The 23,038-nt window shown below is 38.3% G+C and overlaps 2 protein-coding genes across 2 annotated transcripts; both read right to left on the bottom strand.

Moving 5' to 3' along the window:
* Positions 1 to 36: 36 nt before the first annotated feature.
* LOC139126373 (basic helix-loop-helix domain-containing protein USF3-like) lies at positions 37 to 11,116 on the bottom strand. The gene is made up of 5 exons (XM_070692440.1): positions 10,969 to 11,116; positions 7,970 to 8,066; positions 5,335 to 5,458; positions 2,977 to 3,073; positions 37 to 2,297 (listed from the first exon to the last, which is right to left on the bottom strand). Exons 1-5 carry the CDS (start codon positions 11,108 to 11,110, stop codon positions 37 to 39), a joined length of 2,721 nt encoding a protein of 906 aa, XP_070548541.1. The 5' UTR covers positions 11,111 to 11,116.
* A 1,079-nt stretch (positions 11,117 to 12,195) lies between these two features.
* Positions 12,196 to 22,635, bottom strand: LOC139126447 (transmembrane protein 145-like). The gene is made up of 13 exons (XM_070692501.1): positions 22,028 to 22,635; positions 20,624 to 20,701; positions 19,901 to 19,981; positions 19,164 to 19,271; positions 18,095 to 18,260; positions 17,226 to 17,297; positions 16,620 to 16,769; positions 16,087 to 16,165; positions 15,357 to 15,526; positions 14,614 to 14,770; positions 13,615 to 13,735; positions 13,225 to 13,374; positions 12,196 to 12,534 (listed from the first exon to the last, which is right to left on the bottom strand). The coding sequence occupies exons 1-13, from the start codon at positions 22,151 to 22,153 to the stop codon at positions 12,439 to 12,441; spliced, it is 1,554 nt and encodes a 517-aa protein (XP_070548602.1). The 5' UTR covers positions 22,154 to 22,635; the 3' UTR covers positions 12,196 to 12,438.
* Between the last annotated feature and the right edge of the window lie 403 nt (positions 22,636 to 23,038).

Genomic DNA, 23,038 nt, shown 5'->3' with positions numbered 1-23,038 from the left:
TTGATGCTACTGATGTGGCAGTGACACTCTGTGTCATCACAATCTTTGTGCTGTTGACGCTGTCACTGTTTTCTTCTTTTGAGGTCTTGACCGCCTCCTCTTTGGTTTAGCCGGTGCCGTTACTTGAGCTATTGCTGTTGAAGGGTATATGAGTGGCAGAGTTGATTTCGGTGCGGAGCAGGACACTGCCGGAGCTGGAAGAACTCTAGTCGCTACAGATGCCTGGGCTCCACTGCTGTTGACTTTTAGAGGTGACACATTCAGTGGTGGGGAACAGTCCGGAACCACACTAGATGCAAAGATGGACTCTGCTGCCCTGGCTAGGATGTCTTTGGGTGAATTGGTATGTTGAGCTGCAGTACCTATCGTTGCCGTGATGGACGGTGCTGTAGCAGCGGAGGAACATACAGTGGTGGAGACATGCAGTTGTTGAGTGTTGACAGCCTGTGAGTTGAGTTGCTGCACTTTGCTAGCGACTGTGCTTGCAGCTGTTGACATGTGAATGGTTGAGATGATCTGGCCATTTGATGTTTGGCTAGACACTGCTGGTATCAGGCTCTGAGCTTGTGATGCCTGGACTGCTGGGATAGCTTGGCTGGTTGGCGCTTGACTTGAGGGCGCTGCTACCAGGGTGTGAGGCTGTGAGACTTGGATGTGATTACTGAATGTCTGCGGACTGTTTGCCAGAATGAGCTGCCCGTTGGAGTTGATGAGAACTTGTTTGGGTTGCTGAGGGAGCGCTGTTGGAGGGTTGACTACTTGCAGTACTCTGTTCTGAGTAACAATGTACTGAGGGGTTTGGTTTCCAGATTGAAGTACCTGGCCAGGGTTCGGTGCCTGAGACGCCACGGCTGGTGACACTTGCCCCGGCAGCACTGTCTGAATGATCTGTGTGTGTCCCGGTTGGATTCCGTGATTAGCAACCTGCATGGGAATAGAGTTATTGACCAGAGGAACCGTGACAGGACCGTGCGGGGTCATGACCTGCACAGCGCTCTGAGCAAACGGGTTTTGCACCATCAGCTGGGTTCCCTGGTTGGGTTGCTGTAACACAACCAGGCTCTGATTGGTGGCTTGGGCCACCTTGGTCTGCATTTGACTGACAGCTTGAGTTGTGAGACAAGTCGGTTGGCTTGGCACAGTCACTGATGAAGCCCCAGCAGGGACATGTACACTGGCTGTCGGCTGTGGAGTTGATGCAATGGGTCTATTATTACTGTCGCCAGACTTCTTTGAAGATTTTGACTTTGGTTTTGAACTTTTCTTTGTACTTGGATTCTGGTTTTTCTGTCCACTGTTCGGCAATTTCACACAGTCTGTGGAACTCCTCCTGACATCCCGTTGATTTGGTATTGCTGAAGTGACCACACCGGATGTTTGATTCGATGTTGACATGATTGGTGTTGTCAGATTTATACTCTGAGTGACAGTAGTGACAGCAACCTGATTGGCCGGTTGCATGACAGTCATGCCCTGGTTATTTTGCTGGATCAATGCAATGCCCTGATTGGCTGGCTGGGCAACGGCAACACTCTGATTGGCTTGTTGTACCATGGGCATGACATACGTGGCGACTTGATTCTGACCTGGATGCTGCTGTAAGATGACCTGTCCACCACCACCCTGGGGAAGAATCACGTTCTGTCCAGGTGCGGACATCAGAGATGGGTTGTAACTCACAACGTTTGACAGTGGATTGGACGCAGCAACTTGTAATCCAGGTGTCCCACCAAGCATCTGTACAGGAGCAATGTAATTACAAACTTGATTCTGATTGGACACAGCAACCTGCACTGGGTTCTGCATTACTTCCCCTGGTTTTCTCGCCAGGGTTGCTGCTGGCACAGGCTGAGTCGCGCTGGCTCCAACAACCATATTTTGATTTACGGTTTGCACGGTCTGCAGTCCAGTCACTGCCTGTGATGACATCACAGAGGCAACACCTTGAGTCTGTGCTACAGCCATGTCTGCGCTTTCTTGACTGGTGAACACCTTATCGCCATTCTCCAATGGGTTGTCACCTTGCTCACTCTCAGTGCTGTCATTGGACGCTGGTGACTGAGCCGCCTCCTGATTGGCTGCTTCAGCACTTCCTGGTCCTTGGTTTGATGACGTCACTTCCTGTGTGCCTTCGTCCATGCTCTCATTTGCCGTGGCTCTACTTTCATCCAAGGGGTCAGTAAACAGCTGGGGCACTCCCTCTGCGCTGACTTTGACATTGCGTAACACTTTGCTGAAATGCTGGTTCTCTTTCCGAAGTCTCTCATTCTCGGCTTTCAGTGAATTGATCTCTTTGGCTGTGGACAAACACACGGAGAAAATATTCTAGTAAACAAACCGTATGTCTTCTAGCGTTCTAAGGTTGGAATAACATACACTTGAACATGAGAAATTGCAAATATCACATGTTGTTTCCCTCTCTTTGACAGTACTGTTCATATTGTTCATATCCACAAGACCTTGATGATGGTGTGCGTCTAACACAACTCAGACTTGAATGTATGAATTTCAAGAAAATGTAGGTGTCACTGCATGCCCTCACTCGTACACAGACAATGTTCTTGCATAAAAGAATAACTTGTGGCATTTCTGTTACATGTGCATCACGGTACCATGGGTGTTATGAAATCTGTCAAATACCATGGTATGCGATGTGATTGGCTATTACTGTGAGCAAATCCATTTTTTTTTGGTATTGATAACATTTCAACGCAATACAATACATCACAATACACAACGTAAGTCTAACATCTAGGTTATGACCAAGTAATCATTATAATGTGTTTAGGTTTACAACTGCAAATTGAAATTGCTTTGAGGAATTAAAACGATGTGAATAAAATGTAGTTTTACACTGTGGTCTCCCTGTAGCAAACTGAATATCCAGCAACAGTTTTTTTACTGATCAAATGGCTTGCAATATTAGCCATATTCTGTGATGACGTTTAATCATTTAATTATTTCTTTATTAATTACCTTGTCCATCGGTTGCACCTTCAAGCAATAAATTATCATATTTTTGTTGAAGTTCCACTATGTAGTCTGCAGCATGCTCTAGAATCTGATTCTTCCCCTGAAAAACAAAACACAGAGTGGGAAAGATGAGTTATAAAACAAGATATGTTGAACCACATCTCAGTTAAACTCAATTTAGTAAATATTATGATAAAAGCTACAGCAGTATTTCAGGGAAGAGTAATCAATGAAGGTTGACCACTTCATGTACCGGTAGATGGCAAAACTGTACTCTAACAATGTCACTGACAGGTAAGATGTGATTTTGTCACCAAACGTCACTGAAATACACTAAATTGCTTGAATATCATTCCTACAAACAGAGACTAATTTCTCACAGGGAGACCAGACAGGAATGTCTGGCAGCTTGTTATATATATGCTGTAAATTGTAATAGTAACTCCACCATAGATTTCCATGAACAGTTGCACACGTTGTTCAATTGCATTATGCAAAGGAAAGCAAAGATGATTGTGTAATACATTCTCATATGTTTGTCAAAAGAATCTTGTTTGACTGAAATTTTGGAATACGCATGATATTTTGTATGGTCTTGAAATACAATAAATCATTCTGTTATACACTTTGTGGGAACACTTGTCTTTTAGTTTCTGAGTATGACCTCTGACACAATCCTTACACATATCAGACAACTCACACCAAAAATCAATGTCGAACTTTCAAACTCGAATAATGTGAAAAAGGCAACATACTCCAAAATGTCACCTTTGTTTTGATTGCTATGTTATCAGTCACTCTCATTCACTATCGTGATTTACATCAAAGTACAACACGGTTGCAAACTTCAAAACAGTCCAAACAGTGGATGCAATGAATGGTCTCATAATAACAGTGCCAAACCAAGAAAGCTTAATCCGCTATGGGCCAACTAAAAGCTGCAGTGCATCATGGGTAATTAGAATACCAGTACCTTACATGTGAATGGCCACATAGAAGATCACATATTTCAAGAAGCTTCCACAAGAATTGTAGAAAGAATGTTTGTGACGTCAGAGAGTTTCACGATGCCTTCTATCCTGGCAGGGGCTGAAGCCAACTGAATTGCGCAATTAGATGACAGCATTTGTGGTTCAGTAGACGTGCATGTAAAATTCTTTTGTATTGTTGCTGGCTCCTACAACAAGTGCAAGTGATCTGCCATGTGCAAATAGCCTAGGCATCAGGACCAGTCCCACATTTACAAACTTAATTTTGTAATTGGTGTTGGTAAATGTCAAGGCAGCTGAAAAATTACACAATATTGTTAAAGAATGAGAGTGATATGACAATGACAATAATGATGTACGGCTGTTTCAATGAAAGCCCTTGGAAATTCCATACGTATGTAATCAGTAGAATACCAAGCCATACAGTGACTCATACATGAATATTTGTGTTCAATGAGATGAGGTCAATGACATCAGTCAGCAATGCCTTACATGTACAATATACCAGTGTTGCAGACAGGAATTCAGGAGACACTGTGTCCCTCTACCGTTTATTTTTTGGGACATTTTGCACATTTTGTGGAGAACCTGCATTATTCATCAATCAAATTTTGCATTTTTTTTATAACAAATTAGCTTCACAAAACAAAATTCCAGCTACCAGGACCATGTCGCTTTGTCTGAACGTATTGCAGCAGTATACTTTGTCTGCCTCCAATCAGAGCTCAGTCAGACTACAAACAAGTTGATATTCATATAATCTAGTGTAGTGTTTTAATTACTTTTAATCACTGTTCCAAAGTATGTAAATATAAGCCTCAAAATAATCATGCAAAACAAAGGTCATTAGACATTACTTGCAGACTACACACACTGAACACAGTCGACTCAAAGTTGCGCACAAGGTGACCCAGTACACCAGAATGCAGGGCAATGGGTTCTGGTTTGGGGACATTGTCGCAAGGGCCCGTCATGGCTTATACAATATTTACAAAAATGTGGATTCGTGTATAATCATTCTACAGGTATATGCATTTAGGAATTTTCATCTTTCAGTCATTTATTTGCAAATAAATGAGAAAATATAAAATGATCAGTATTCGTATTTTTAACAAAAAAATATAAATTTAGAAAAATGATCACTCAGTTCTTGATAATTTCATGTGTGCAAAAATATATACAGGTAATAATATTTCACTCATAAGCCGTTCATTCAACATTGTACCAGATTAGAATGCATGTAAATCATTGCAAGCTGACATCACTTACAACACCTCTATTGATTGGCTATACAATCTGCTACAGTGCTTGTTATTGGCTGATTTGATGCCCTGTAGCCAATAGTCTTCACTGTAGTGTTTGTTTCACTGACCTGCACTTTATTGGTATCCAAAGTTGGGATTAATGAGCCAATCCGCATTATTCCAGTATTTATCTTGTTCTTCCGCCGTCTTTCCACCGCATTGTGAACGCTCCGTTGCCTTTCCCTGTTTTCACTGTACAATGAAAATTGAAATACAAAATCCCAGTATAAATTATAATTCATGCTACAAGCATACCAGTACACTTTGACAGATGTGTTTAAAACTAAACCACTTCATGTGAAGTTGTTTAATACTCTCAGGCCAGACTTTCCTGTACATAACATACCTGCATTTCATATATCTGGGTTCAGGTCTGAGAGGGTTAAAATCAACACAAAATCAAGGTATTTGCAAACTTGCTTGTCACACACATTATTTGGTCATAATTTTAAAATCCAACATATTCATGTCATGTACATATTGGCAAGGTACATGTAAGTCAATGAAAATAATGTCTATGGAAATTGCTCACTAGAATCACACCTGAATCTGATTTGAAACATTTTGTGGCGAAGGTGAAAGCATAATTTGATGCAGCAGTGCATAACCCTGTAGATCAAAGATCATGTAACCATGACGATTAACAAGCAACATGTGTGTTGTATCACTAACAAAGATAAATACAACATTAGATATTGCTGTGTTTGCTTACATTTCCGTTCACATATTTTATAATTATAACAGTGGCTGTGATTGGTCTGCACAGTTCACAGCTTGGTTCGAGAGAACCTTAAGACATTGTCACATTACCTTGAGCGTTCATGCAGGATTTGCTCTGTAGCGAGACTATGCTACCCCGACCTAACCAAGCCATGCAGACCAGACGATGGTCAGTCAAATATACTACATAAACATGAACATGGAACAGTCAAGTAATGATACAAGCTATACAACTTTTGATGATTTTTTCCACTTTTTGCGTCAATTACAGTTTCTTCATTTACTCAAGTTGAAACACCAACTATCTAGCTTTGTAGACACTGTGTCTATGCATGCAAAAAATGCACTCTTATTGTTCAAATTTAAATTCTAGTCCAGACGAGAATTTACATTATCAACAACACTGCAGTTTAAACATATACAGACTTATAGCTGACAAGATGAATACTGTGTATCTCGACATGTTTCTGGGAGTGGAACAAGTTACCGTAGTTGACAGTAAGAACATATCATCAACAGTTACAGCCACTGACCCTGGAACTGGTCACAACCGACATGGTAATGAAACATAGGGCCAAAGTCCCTGAAGCTACTATAGACATGGATACAAAATTAAGTATTTCCTGACTGTATGAAATTATCTCACTAAGGTCATCCTAGGGACTTGTAAACCAAATATTAAAGCTGTCTGACCAGCGGTTTTGAAAGAACAAGCAACTCAACAGTTGACAGAGCTCTGCTGTGTTATGTAGAGAATAACCTTTTGTGACACATGTATTGATGAAGAAGGTGGATATCTTTGATTAACATTGTAAGTGAGTTCTGTTGAATAAGTTGAGACTGTACATACAGTACTCAGAGAAAGCACACTGAAGAGACAAATGTTTGAAACTTAAGAAGTTCAAGTCATCAAAAGCATTATAAGGAATCATGTAACTTTCATTGCACTGTTTACACAGATTGCATAATTGCTATAAATAGCACATGAGGAATCTTACAGCCCAGCTTTACCATAAAACCCTATCACTTTGACCACTCTTTTAATTGACCACTCTATTTTTTTCCTCAAAAAGTAATTTTATTTTATCCTTACCAAGTCAACCATAAATGGAGATTAGAACTTTCTCTATCTCTATCTCTATTGACTATTTTGAGCAATTTCTTTAGATAACATACAGGGCACAATAAATGACGGTTCAGAATATGTCAAAGTTGGGATTCAGGAAAGTTGCCTTTACATGTTTGAATCCTCCAAGATGGTAAGCATTTCACTATGACTGTCAAAAAAGTTGAACTTTCTGATAATTCTACACTAAAATTATTTTGGCTTTGATGATTTCCTAATTAATTCAATTATTTAAAATCATATTAATTATTTTTTTCTGGGTGAATTGATAGGGTTTATACAGTACAAGAATTACATACAATGTAAGTCAAATTTTGACCAAAAATGACAAAAAAATTCCTTAAAATACACATTTGCATATTTCATCACAATTTGAACAAATCTAAGTTGGGTTACCCCTAGGGACCTGTATACCAAATAACAAAGCTGTCTGACCAGCGGTTATGAAGAAGAAGATTTTTTACCAAAACACCTTTTTTGGCATTAATTTGCCTATTTTCAACAATATCAAAAAATAAAAAAAAACAGTTTCTCAAAATCATATTTTTCATCTACACAACAAATACTGCGGTTCTCAAGATATTTGAGTGGACGGACGCCTCACAAACGGACATACATACATACATACATACATACATACATACATACATACATACATACATACATACAGACTGACGACGGACGCCGGACGGATACCCATCCCAATAGCTTCTATAGACTATAGTCTATAGTAGCTAAAAAATAACATAATAAGAAACAAGTTTCTGAAATACAGTAGGGCCTACACATGAAAATTACAAAATTTGCAACAGTTATCTAGCAAAAAGTAACCCTGAATAGTAAAAGATGAGACTTACTCGACAACTTCTTCCGGCGGATAGAGATAGTTTGCCAGTCTGACAGCGTTCATTACAGAACTTTCAGCATTCTCTGTATTGCTGCCATTGTCTGATCCTGATAAAATAATAACACAAATCAGCGGATGACTGACAGTCTTTACCAACTTATCAATTGGTACGTTCAGACTGACGACTTTGCGTCGGCCCAGGTCCCGACCAGGGCCGGGGCCGACGTAAAAAACCAATGTGGACACGCTGAGTCGGCCCTGGGCCGACTCAGTTTGGTCCCGGTTAGAAGGGGGGGTTCAGGGCCGACTCAGGGCCGACGCAAAATTTGGTCCGACGCAAATCGCCAGTGTGGACACGTTACGTCGGCCCTGGTCCCAGTTGACCAGGCCTCCGCTATGGATCGAAGTTGAACTAGTCACCCTATTCGCACAAAACAAACGACGTTTGAAACTAAAGTTTACACCTATCAAAAGTTTTCAATCCAGTCTTTACATTTTAATATCATCCCATGTACGCTGAACTTCCCACCAACCTTTGTTCCGCAAACGAGACCATGTCATTCGATTCCACAGTGCACGTAATAGACTAGAGAGGCATGTCAAAAATGCCGCGCACTGGTTATTTCTCCACCGCGGTCTTATATATACCATATGCTCATCCAATAAATAGTGAAGATCTCTCCGATGATTAAAAGGGTGAGTGGTAGTCATATTTGCCCTTCTTGTGCGTAAAAACACAGGAAAATCATGAACAGTAGAAACAGCGTGCCATATTCAAATGCGCCATTTTGAACTTTGACAGGTCAGAGGTCACAAAGGAAGGTAAAGTTACGTCGGCCCTAATTCTGGTACCGGTAGGTGTGGACACGGACTAAATTTAATCCAAAAGGACAATTATTTTGAGTCGGCCCATATTTCAGTTGGGTTGCCAGTGTGAACAAGATAATTGTGTCTTTATTTGAACTGCTCTTGATTTACCTGCATCTTATCTGCATTGACTTTCAGGCGGCTGTTAATTGCCTGCCTTCATCCTTTACAATACCTTGAAGCGCTGATGATGAGCATTTGCGTACTCAATAATATTACTCTTAAATACACGATTAGCAATGCAAATACCTACATGTAATTGCCGAGAAAAGAAGTCCAGCATAGAACATTTATTCTGGAAGTGAAATATACTGTTTCCATTTTCATGATCTTTGATTCTTTTTATCACCTGTATTATTTTAGTTACAAAGGAGCCCTAATAGTTATTTATATATTTAGGGTCCATCTCACTTATTGCACTGGTGAGACAATAGGTAACATTATTTAAATGTATGTTATCAGATTGATCACTTTTAAGCTCAAAAGTTTCAATGAGGTCAAACTGTGTTGTGGGTTTACTCACTGAGGCTGGGTTTGTTTCATCAATCATCTGTGTTAATAATGATCCTGATATCCTGCATCGCAACAGTTTCAGGAATAGATGCAAAGAATTACATGACTCAAATCAGGCAAATTATGTCCCCCTACATGTAGCTTATGGTGAACTTTCAGTAAAACGTTGTTTTGTGTTTGTTTCAAAGGTTACGCCTTGTTCAAACAGAAATCATTTCCTTCAATTGGAGACGTCACAATCGATGCATTTAACATATATGTTGCATTTTAACAAAAACTTGAACATGTGAAAGCCCCTGAAAACATAATTGTAAACATAATAACTGACTAAAACTGCAATGCAAATATGCCAAGTACATGTAGGTAATAAGTTTGGCTCAATACTGCTGTTTACTGATTAGGCAAACGGGAGAGGATATTACGGGTTAAAGTGGATGGACCTGGTTCTACTCTGATCCTGAGGGATGTCTGATGCTAAATTATCTTTGGAGACAAAGTACAGGCAATATTGGAGCAGCTTTACTTCTCTGACAAGTTTCAAAATCACATGCAACTTTGAAATCGTTTAGAATTAATTACTCATATCAATGACGATGCATTACCTGTAAATGAAACTAGCAGGTTAATCGATATACTCTGTGCAAAACGAGTGATAGATAAAATCTACTGGGTAAATGTTACAAGGGTTGGTAAAACTTCTCCGGTCTCTAACTTGATTGGGAAAGTGGTTCTGACGGCCTGTTGCAATGCTCCCTCCAGCTCTACTGCACAGATTTGGAGCCTATGCACTGGTGCAGTTGCCATAGACAACAGGTAAATACTAGAAGCAGTATTCTGATTCATTAAACTTCAATGTCATTATCACTCTGATTTTTGATGGTTTCAGGACAGGAAGCCCTACTGAAAATTTGGAATTAAAGAGGATTGCAGATGGTAGACATCTACCGATTGCGGTAAATTCAACATAAAAATGACATTATCTGCAATTTGCGTTATAAAAACTGCATCCCAGTTCGTCATGACTATCCAGATAATTTTAGCAATAGCGTCTCCATTGTTTGAATTGCTACGGTACTTCAGTGAACTATAGGTGTTTGGGTCGTTGCAAATGATTCTGTAAGCTTGGAGACTTTGCTCAATAACGATTCATGGTAACTCGTGCATGTTACATTTCCACTGTCAACTCTCTTGCCCCTCTCCAGTTCCTGGATTTATAACTGACCTTGACCTACAGGCTACAGTGATAAAGATTTGACGGACTCTTGAGAACACCGGGCAGTATATGTTCTCTGGCAAGACGCGACACAGAAAGCTGAGAGCGGAAGGGAGCAATTCTTGTTTTATGTTGCTTACCATCTTCCGTGAAACAAATACAACATCCCTACTGTACGATCAGACACGTCAACCGTGCTGTGCACTGGACATGCCATGCATGTTCGTCCAAGTTAAAATCACGATAGACCGTCCAAACTCAGCTGTCATTTTCGGATTTCCCTTTTCGAAACACTCTTTATCGGATATTAGTAACAAGACCTCAAGTTATGGTTTCATAATGATCAAAGTGTGGCGAACTGTCTCGTCTGGCATTCTCTTAACCCGTATAGCCTGCCTATTATACTCCTAACTTACCGTCTTTGTGCTGATGCCTTGTCTGGTTGCAATCGGCAATCCTTGTCGGTTTATTGCTTCCGTTTTGTCCGGTGACATCTCTGGACGTTTCTCCCTCGACATTCATACCCGGAGATTGGTGAACAGATTTTCCATGATCCATTGTGATCTTTGAGAACTGGCTACTGAGCTCACTGTCGATCAGTTCCGTCCATAACTTAGTGCAAAAACTGATAAGTTCACAAGTGTTTCTTTTCTTCAACGCTCATTGCACAGCCGCCATTTTGTTTGTCAAGTTTGACGTCTGGCCTATAGAGGGCGCTTGACTTGACCAGCCACGCATCTTGAAAAAGCCCGAGGTACACGTAGGGCTTCTTTTACCCACAGTCCCTCCTCTGTGGAGGGACTGTGTTTTACCGCACTTCTGCGCACTGACTTCTCACACAGTTTGTGGTCCGTATACAATTAGAAGGCAAACACTGTGGTTCAAGAAAACGACTAAAGGGGGCCGCAGCTTTGTTTTCCTTTTCTTCTGTTTCTTTAACTTCTAAGTTCCCAGACAAACAATTGATCCATATTTTATAAAGCATATTAAAGCTTTAAGTTAATATTCCACTTCAGTTTTCCACGTTCTGCAAGGCGTAAACTGGGTGAGCCTTGTCCAACACAAAACAAATTATTATGTACTGTACAATAGTATTTTCAGTATTACAATGCCACAAAACAAATGGCACATATGTTATAATACCATGCACCACAAACCAAGTCATTTCGAGGTAATGTTTTCACTGTAACTATACCATGCTTATTGGCATTTAGAATTAAATAAAAAATTGGAGAAGGGAAAGAAAGAAAGCTGTATTCATCTGGGCTGACCCACTGCGATTTTAGGTCAAATTTTCTCTTCCCTAACCTATATCCATCGGCAACCACCATGCACTCTCCCCTTTAACAACTTTAGTCTCACCGTTGGTAACAAATTCTATTCCCCCTTCTGATCAAATAAGCAAATAAAGTAAAAAAGCACCACTCACTTATAAAATCAAAAAACGTGAAATGCCAGCCCACCAAGAAATCTCTGTAACACATTTTTATTTTCTCCTCACACTATTTTTTTATTACTCATGTTTTGCTCGCATCTAACAATTGACCAAATACAACATGCCAGTATCATCCATTAGAAACAGTCTTGGTAAAAGATGGTGTTTACAGAAAACTACTAAATGAAGTGTAAGCACACAAGCAATGTTTGGTTTTGTACATTTATTAAAAGTTAACAATAAATATTTACAGAGGCAGAGCTTTCGTCAGTTTTGTTTGATGGCCCGGGTCAAATGAGATTAATTAATGGTTGCAATGTCCTTTACAAAATGGAACATTGAATGAGATGTTTTCTGCCTATCAATTGAGCAGCGAGTGTTCCAAAGAAATGATCTAGATGGTATAAAACTCTTGACAGTTGCTAAGATGACCCAGGTGAAAATGACGGCCTTAATATTCCTTAATGACGACGTTCCTGAGTGCCCACAGACCTTCCCGTTCAATCCATGCATCCAAGGTGATGCCTGATGACACAGCAGAATCTCCCTGTCAGAAAAAAAATACACAGGAATAAAATGATGGGAAAGTGCCATCAGTTATTGTTGACTGAATGGTTTAAATCGCCAGAAAATTATCAATTATCAATATTGCAACATTAGCATAAAATCTATGAACATGGCTTAAAATTGAAAAAAGTGTTAATTTCAGAAAAAAACATACAGAGAATATTCCAACAAAACTACAGTGCATTGACAAAGGTGACAAAAATATCTCCGTTCTAATTGTCACTTCTGAGATCTTATCCACGTTTTATGTGTCATGCAGGGGAGAAGCACCCTCATTTACTTGAGTATATCAATGATGTCATGGTAACAAGAAGCTACCATAGCCAAGTTTAATTCAAAGCTTGACTCTTAGGTTACATTTCAACAATACAATTGTGGCCAAAATACAATGTGCAGTGCATTTGCAATGTGTCAGTGATAGCAATATCTTATTGTACACATGCCAAAGCAAACATTTAATTGTAAACTATCAGTTGAATGATAACAGTAATTAAGCTGAAGGAATTCATCCGTTTTCTTCTTTAAAACATTTCACAAAAAGATTAAAACTTGCAAATTCAGTCATTTCACTAACAGATTAAATACAAACAATAAGGATCATAGTGTAATGATGTCTTTAGGTGAAGTGGTGAAACTAGGAATAACAATATCAGTTAGATTCTATAAATACCTGACTTTGTTCTGCCTGCTTGACTTTAGGAGTTTTGTCTGTAACAAAGAGATCAGTAAACTTCAGATTTGTAATCTGCCCAGCTTCAGCCTTCAATACAGATGGGGTACCAGTGTACGCTTCTGGAAAATATCCTTTCTGGCTATCAATCTGTAAGATAGAATTATTGTAATTTATCCCAAGGTAGATGATGATTGACAATTGATTTCTCATTGAAGATAGGAGAGATTTGCTTTGGATATATACTGCATTTTTGATGACATACATCGACTTTTCAAAATACATCTCTGATACACTTGGATTCAAATCAATGCATTCATTTTCTTCGCCGTCGCTTACATTCAGTGAAACACAGACTAGAGGGAATATTTTTTTTTGAAATCCACTGACCTGTGTTGTCTTGATGTTGAATGGGAAGTTCCTGTTAGCAGCATTTGGTCTGGTCAGTATCAGGAAGAAGATATGTCCAATACAGATGACAACTCTCTCAATTGCATTCACAACCTTAGCTCTGGAATAGATAATATTACATACAGCTACTGTTTTATTTGCTGATCAAATAATAACAAGAATGTACAGCGCATGGACGCTGGCGTGACTGGGTATCTTTGAATGCTACTGTTAATGGCAGAGCTGATGTGATGCACTATACCGGTAAATACTGGTCAGGAAATTTTTGACAGTAGCAAGAAAACTGATTATCTTACTTAAACCAGATTGAGTTCTCACTCAAAATTTGGAATTGTGTGAACAGCTAATATTAAGACAGTGTATAGAGTAAATGGCTCCCTGGTAATAGGGTATGTTTAAATCATAGAAATTTTCAGGTTTAAGCAATCAGCATCCAATAACATTAGCTAAGGTCTTGTAGTTTGCAGACATTTCAAGTTTACTCATCAGATTGTCTTCCACTCAACAAAATAAATTTGCAGTTGCAGAATCTCACATTGTCATTGATGAAATTATCTCTTGATCAGGGCTACAGGGAAGGATTTACGTCATACAACTCAACCATCAAACTTTACAAAAAGTACAACTGCTCCTCAGACAAATTTGGCCGTCTTTGAAGGGAAGCAGTCTGAGAAGTTGCTGAGATCATACTCAAGAGTGAAAGGGTAGCTCAATAAGAATGGGATTAGCATAAAAATGGGATTAGATGGATAAGAATGCAATTAGATTATGAGTATGGGATACAATAAGGATGGGATTAGCTTAATGAGGATGGGATTAGATAAATGAAGATGGGTTCATTGTCAGTGTCAGACTACCTACAGTTTCTCCATTCAGAGTAGAACAACACAATTATTCTGCAATACATACAGTATTTGAGAAGCATTCTAATTGACAGCATGTCATGCTAACAGAAAATGTGCCAGTATATGTACCTACCTAACCCAGGCATCGATAGCATAGTTGCAGACAAGGATAGTCACAGGAGTAGCCAGCCACCAGAAAGAGAATACCACACCAAACTGAACGTAGAATTCTACCATGTCAGGGTGATGTTTGATGGAGAAGTAGATGGCATAGTGAGTCCATACAAATCCTGGACAGTGAAATGATATGCTGTGAATCGGCTACGCTCATGAACACTGAATGATCTAACTTACATGGTGATGTTTTTATTGGTGTAATCAAATCCACAAATTTACTAAACAAAGTACAATAAGCAATCTTATTCAGAGATTTCTCTCCTGAAACGCCACATTTGTAAAAAAAAGTAGCTTTTTTTTCCTACTAGCAAAAGTGGTATACTTGGAAGCTTATCATATACGGGTATCACCAAAGAATGTAAGGTCATGTAGAGATCATGACAATGACCAATGATGATGAATGTAAGAAAATGGTATTGCATGGTCACACCAGATCAATGTCAATTCAAGATCAGGTGAGATTCACCAGTCATGCAGAACTGTGAGAATTGACAGTCACTGTGAAAGAATTTCTCAGAAAAGCAAGAGCATTGAATTTAAAAGAAATACACATCAGTGCATTTAATGTGCATGCTATTATTAACAGTTTGTATCCTATGAGATGATTGTTGTAGTAGTCTGTGCTATTTCTTTCCACAAACCACTGATTTGTTAGTTGGTATTTAATTCCTCATACCAATTCCAGGACAAATCACTTACCAATGAAATACAGTCCAATCAGTCCATAGCCGGCATAAGATTCATATTTGTAGAGAACATCTCTTGGGTCAAACATTGTTTCCTCACAGAAGTACAGAGCACAGTACACAATGGTGTATACCGTCATGAAGACTGCCAGCTTTGTCAAACTCACTTCACTCAGTTTACCTCTGTTGAAATGAAAACACATGTAATTTTTAGTCTTTCTTTGATTCATTTACAAATCAACAAGTGAAAATAAAGAGTAAACACATTGATGGTATTTTTTAAATCACAACAAGCTTATGTAAAAGAATTAAGAGTTCAATGCAGAGCAATAAAGTGAAAAAAATAAAAGTAATAGAGAGACACTAAGCAAGTAAAAGGCACTCTATGTCAACCTGGTTGAGTAACTTATGCATGCTTTTCAAATATCTTGTATACCGTATGTTAGGCTGGCAAGTACTGGGAATTGTTCTATAAATGTCATTTTATAATAAATTGAACATTGAACAGTAATTGTATTATTATGGTGCTTTGCTAGCAACAACAGATATAAACTTGAATTGTGAGGATACTCAGTCAAAAGTGAAATATCACAGCAGTATCCTTTATTGAAGGAAAATCAAATATGGTTTGATACACGGTATGGAGATGAGGGAAACCCATGATAACAGACTAAGCAGTTTATTGTCAATGATCTAAACAGTCAATTGTGATTTTCAACGGATTTTGAGAAAAACTTATCTACCTTGTGATTGTAAATCCTTTGCCAAGCAAAATGATCGTCAAGATGAAGACCAGAATTCCTGCTGATTCAACAAAATTTGCTGGGAAAACATAAGAAAATAGACAAAGAAAAACAGATAAATAAATAAATAAATAAATAAAATCCATAGGTCATATATTCACTCTTTTGAATCAATATAATTTTGTTTTTCTGTCGATTGAATAATGTGAACTACGAAACTTGCAAAAATTCATAAAATATTGTCAGGGCTTGGATGATCCCCTTGTCATCATTTGAGTGTAATATTTGTGAAGCAAAGAAATATAGTTGAAGTAACATTCCAATTGATAAGTTTCCTTTCATTCTATTGTACTGGATTCCTGCATCAGGAGTTACTACCCTGCACATCAATTTTATTTATGGGTAATCTCATGTAATATAAAATATATTGACTGAGGCATGGACACAAAAGTTACAAAGCAGTACATGGCATATCTGTCATTTCAGCTGACCTCTGTAACTAACTTGCCATACATTTCAAATCCCTCACTTACCAAACATTTCCAATCCAGGATACGGTAAACCGGTCTTTCCGTACATGCCGTATGCAATTGTCATTAGAAACAAACTGGAAAATTCTGCCAATACTGAGAAGGCAAACAACTTGTATGTCGAGTGTAGAAATCTCCGTTCTGACAGAATCTCTGTAAGTACAACACAAGGTATTCCAAATCAAATTAAATCACCTTAATAATGCTATATTGTGTGAATACATCCATTTACTGCATGAATAGTTCTTTACTTCGTACGATATGGTTGTACTTGTGAGCTTTATTAATTAAAAGCCATATTGAGTGATGCTGTGCTTTCTCAATGCTATTCAGCAATCACAAAGTATTCAACAACTAAAATTTTTATTCGGGCAAATTTTCACCCTTTTCCTGAAAAAGACTCAGTGCAGCAATGCTTTCTACCAGGTATAACATCAGTAAGAGTACAAAAATCTTATTTATAACTTGCCAAGACCAGTACTTATAGGACAAGCAAATATTCCTAGATAAATAAGATAAGAAAACATTTGGACAAATGCTTAGTGAAAAGTACATGGTTCATCCAATATGAACCGGAAAAGTAAATATTTTGACAAATATATCACTTACTGGAAAAGCGGATGGTGATCACAGACAGGAAGAAATACAAAACCATAAACACCAAATTGGTTTCCAGAATATCTGAAAGATTGAAAATCAGAAAAAAAATTTATCATTATAGGACCAGTAACCGGAACAGTTGACAATGCTTGCTCAAATGTACAGAAGATGTACCAGTACACTCTATGCAGCCTCTACTCAGTACACAGAGTGTCTGTAAAATGCTATATTTGTGTTGTTCTTGTCTATTGTGTAGTCTCTTGTTGTACCAGTACTCCTAATTAATGTTGAAGTACTCTGTCTTCACTCTGTCAATGCAGACTGTATCATATGTGTGATGTCCATTTTACGTTAAAAGGACAAAGTCAGCCATTTTTTGATACCAGATACTACTTATATTGTTTGACATGTTGAAAGATACTGAAATGAATGGGTGACCATATATATTCAACCCCAGTTTTTGACACAATAAATGAAACAATTGTGAGAATGAATAAATAGAACATATCTCGTATAAAACAAAATTCATGAAAAATGGCCGACTTTGCCCCTTTTATGGGTTCTCTAATCATGTTACCAGGGTTCTCCTGAGAACATCAATTACAGGACAACACGAATGCTTCCAGGGGCTCCAACACAATTTGCTTATCCTCCAAAACCTTAGCAAAACACAGGCAGATACAAAATAATGAAAATAAAAATTCTTGCTAACCATTTATTATTTCACAGAATATGATTTTTTCAATTTACCTATATCATCTAGACACCAATATCATAAAATGGATCAAAGCAGTATCATCAAGTTTCAGTTTAATTTACTCTGCACTAATGTGTAAGGTTTCCATCACTAGCATTGCTATAACTTTTCTGATACTTACATCTTTCATCAGCTGAGAAGTGTTTATCCCACAACTTGACACCGTTGGTCATAGTAATGTTATAATCAAAGTCCATAGCTACATCAGAATAACAGTTACTCATCACCAAGTACCACCAACGTGCACGGGGTGTTTGAAAGGAGCGACCACCAACACAGTGCATCCACTGAAAATAGAATTCATACTATAATGGTGAGTACAGTCCACAAGACTTCAGACATTGCTGATGGTTGACTTTACAAAACAACATTACCAATGGAATTTACCACAACTTGTGTTGTATGGTCATAACTAGAAATTTGAGAATTGAACAGGGGCGCTAGGAAAGTCAGTTTGTTAACCCTATGAGTGCCAAAGTCAATTTTTGTAGCCTTTATAAAATATTCCCTACTAGTCAATTTGTTTCAGATTTTTACAGAAATTTTGATAAAAACTGTAGCCAATAAAACATGAAGTCCATTTTGTCCAAAATTAATACAAGACTCACAGATAAATTCATAAAAATTGGTAAAATATTGCACTAAAATTTTGGTGGGAAAAATTATAGCACTCACAGGGTTAATACTAGATTCCAAAATCTGAATGCAAACCTTGTTCTAATAAATACTTTATAATGGCTCTTCACAAAGAATATACTGAATTTAAGTCAATGTAACAAGTAATTCCAGAGATTATTTTCAGCATAGTGATGACTTTTGCCAAAATGTCCGTTACCACCATCTTGCTCTGATTCCATTAGATATCAAACCACTGTGTTTCAGTCTATAACATATGTATTTCTGGAAGATAGTCTTTCCTTTTTTCAAAGTATCTTTTTCACACATTTCATGAATGCAAAGTTTAAAATGTTTGTAATGAGGACAAAGCAGTGGACAAAAAGTCTCTCCTCTGACTCATTCATGATATTTCCGATCTCTTTATGTTAGCATAGGAAGGTTTGGAAAGTTCTTGCACAATGAATACAATATTCCAGTACAATGTACACGTAATACATGAACTTTGCCTATATCAAAGAGAATTTGATTGAGCCACACTGGAGAAGCTAACTGATGACCTAAAACTGAATTACCTCAATGCCATCAGAGTCAGTCACTTTCTTGCATCCATTATACCCATCAGTCAATGTCAGCTTGGAATTGTGAGTCCCTGGAATTGCTTCCTTCTTCTCACCACAAGTCTGAAGAGAATTGACAAGTGAAGTAAATAAATTAAAGCTCAAAAAGCTGTGTAGTACACTAAAACACGGCATTGGCCAAGAGGCTCATAATCTCATTTAAGCATACTGGTACATATTAAAGGCACATAAGCTGTAACTTGTGGCAAGTTTTTCAGTATTCTGCTTCTGTATATCAACTACCGTATCTGACCCTAATCCGTTTATCATGCTGAAATTTCGAGTATTCTTTTTGTCAACACAGCTTGTATACATGTGTGTAGTGATCAGTGTTTATTGTTTACAAATGAATTCTAGTCCGGACTTGAATACAATTTTCAACAATAACAATGTAGATTATACTCAGTTATATAGGTTGTGTTATAATTGATATGCTAAATACATGGCATTAAATTACAGTTTAGGGATTCAGTGCAGAAAATGTAGGGAAACCCCAAAAGTTCTGAAAAAATAGCTGAAAATACACCTTATGGAGCTTTAACTTTTAAGTGACCTGAAAACTTATTTCCACAAACTTTCTAAAGTCTGAATGCTAGATATGCGTAAAGAAATTTGAATTGGAACTACTTGACATAATTCATAAAGGAAGCTACTTAAATATCATTTAATTGAAAAGCCAGCAAAACACCTACCAAGGTATCTTCATGTTGTCGGATATACGGCCATTGGTCAGGTTCATCATTAAACATCAGTAACTTGTAACAACAGTTTTCCTACAGCGATGAGAAGGTAAAGTACAGTAGATTCTAGTGGTTATGGTGACCATTTTTGTATTTCCCGATGGTCAAACTAGAAAAATTACTTTCTTGGACCATGTCCTACAGACAACTTCTTGCCCCATCCCTTTATCAAAATATCAACAAGTTGACCCCTCAGACTAAGATGTTGTGGATGTAAACAATATTGCCTCAACACACATGCACCACTGCACTGCATTATCACTGGGACTGTCAGTTTACTGATAACAGTTCAGGGCACCATTCAGTTCACAGCAAGCAAAACTTAAAGACAATTTGGTATGGCATCCCCATGACCTTTGAACCATGGACACAGACTGACAAAATCTGCAGATGGATGTCAACTAATAAGTTTATGGAATATGTTTAATGTGGGCTCACACAGACTCAAAAGGCTTTGCAACAACAAACATACCAGAAGTAACGTTAACAGTTATTAAAATTAAAGCGGTATTCTGTAATTGTTTATTTGTAAAAGAATCATATTCCCGATGAGATTTCACAGTAAAGCAATATCATTTTAATGGGTTTAAATATAAAGTTTGCAAGGACTAGATAGGTAAACACACAGAACACCATTGTCAGTGTATTACATTATCAGTATGATGTGATACTTACGGCTTTGTACTTAATTTCATAGTGGAGCGTTCCCTTTTCGTTTGGCTGGAAACAAAACCTATCAATGAAATTGAAGTTCTGAAAAGGGGAGAAATCAGAGTAGTATTCAAAGTTAGTAACGAGTAGAAATACAAATGTCAATCTTACCACAGTCCATTTGTGGTTTGGGGAAATTTGGAGTCGAGACCTTTTCAAAGTTCAGACCATGTTAATTGAACAGGGCTCGAATTAGCGGTAGTCCCGCGTCCACAGACTACCAACTTTTCCCTGGGGCTAACAAAGTCCATGAAATGGTAGCCCACACGGACTACCAAAGCCTGGGACATGAAATACTTGGCGTGCGATGTCCGTCACTTTGGGACGAGCTAAATGCAGTCAACATGCAGTTTCATTTGTTTGAAGCAATTATCATATTTCATCTGTGAAGAGTTTTTTTCTGGTGACTATTAAAATTTCCATTGTTATATTGTTGTTTTCACAAGATGCCGAGCGTTTGATACTAGAATGTTGAGTTGCTTTTCCGTGTGTAGTCTTTGCATGCCAGTTCACACTATGCTGTTGGTCGGCAGCATACAAGACGTACTTGTGTCAAGTTTTGGGGTTTTGATGCTGAAATTTCACAAAACTGTCACTTCTGTATCATGAGATTGTGTATTCACTTTGATTTGAAGTAGTAATATAAAAAACACTGGCTGAGTTTCGCTGTCTTTTACATATGGTTGTCGATCAGTAGCAATGTATTACGTTCTGTATAGAGATCTCGAGGCTCGGGTGTAACAAGGCATGCCAGTTCATAAAGATCATGAAAATATTTTTTTCTGTTTTTCTTTACTCAAGTTACAATTTCTTTGAATGTGTAAGCCGATTTGAAAGTGATAGAAAGTGTTAAAATGTACATAAATTAGCATAAATTAAGCGTTCGTGACACATAACATGGGGTTTCTCGAGTTGAAGCCCCTAGTCTTACTGCTATTTTGTGTTGCTGAACCGGGGCTTATAGTATACTTGGACGAGTACTAAAATATTCATGGACTACCAGCCATTGTCACTGGGCTACCAACTTCAGAAAATGGTAGCCCAGGTGGACTACCAGGGTAAAAAGTTAATTTCGAGCCCTGTTGAACAACGTTGATTGGTTTTGAATACCGAAAGTACAGTGTGCTACCTCTATGTTATTTATTGTAGTAGTGTATAACAACTGACTTTTCATTGATAACTTGTAATTTGTGTCCCGTACAGCTGCAGTAAGTGAGCCGAGAAATTAATGATGCTAGTTCAGGCAAAGGAAGTTTGTACAGTGATAAAATGGAATCCTCCATGTAAATCGCGGTTTACAGTTCACCATTTACTCGACCAGCCAGTTTACAGCTGATGGGACATGTGATTAGAAATACTGAAACTTACCGAAGCAGTTTTCATATGCCCTTGGATGATTTTCGCATCACCGTGGGCGATGAGAAACATCTGAATTACTAGGATACAACCTAGCATCCAAGTGCTACCAAACGTCAAACTTGTCGACTTCATCATGCGATTTCGACATAGAAACACAGCATGCCGCGGATTTTAGGAAGTTTTGGTTCCATCAGAAAGAGCATACGAGAGGACCTTCGTCTCTGAACAGTGCTGAGAGAAGAATGATTATGTTCTCCGCGTCGCGTCGCAACGTCGCAAACAAATCGTGTCGTCAGCAATGGATGGAACGAAACTTGGTTGTCGTCACTGCTCCGTCACCATTGGAACATCGAATGGAACTATGATCAAGCCGGGCCATGGCATCATACTGCATCACACTGGTCGTCTATCTCGCGAAGTGTCAGGTACTGTGATCTTACAAAAGCTGAATTGCTTCATCAGTTTTGCTGCTAGCCTCCGAAACTTCAGATAATTTAGGATTTCACCCATCATCAAACAGGTCCTTCCTCACCGGTCCGGCAGAAGATGCAAATCTCCGCAGACAGACAAATAGTTCGCGACCAGACGACGGACGGCGATGGCGTCGTTGAAACTAGGCTCAGTATTATAATCGGTTTCGGATTCTATGGTCGTCTTTTTTATCTTTTTAAAAGCAGCTTGAAAGAATATTTCATGGAAATCTTTCTGAATTTATCGCTATTTTCTTTTTATATCTTTGTGCAATTACTTTTGTGCTTACTTCTGTATAAAAAAAAAAAACACCTTTAAACGAGAAATTGCAACAGCTCACTACATTCCAAAAGAGGGCGCCCTTCCACTGGGTTAGTCCACCGCAGCCACAACTTTGGATTATCCAATTCACCTGTACACATTTTACATGAATGTACGATTAATGTAGAAGCAGTAATGCTGCTATTAAACGTTATTTGATTTTAATATTTGGATCCTGCTTCAGTGCTGACAGTGTTCAGTAAATGATTTGCCATTGTTCACAAATGC

The sequence above is a fragment of the Ptychodera flava genome (assembly GCF_041260155.1).
Source record: "Ptychodera flava strain L36383 chromosome 3 unlocalized genomic scaffold, AS_Pfla_20210202 Scaffold_27__1_contigs__length_13241970_pilon, whole genome shotgun sequence".
Lineage (NCBI taxonomy): Eukaryota > Metazoa > Hemichordata > Enteropneusta > Ptychoderidae > Ptychodera > Ptychodera flava.
The sequence above is the reverse complement of the archived record's forward strand: the minus strand, read 5'-3'. Positions and strand labels throughout refer to the sequence as shown.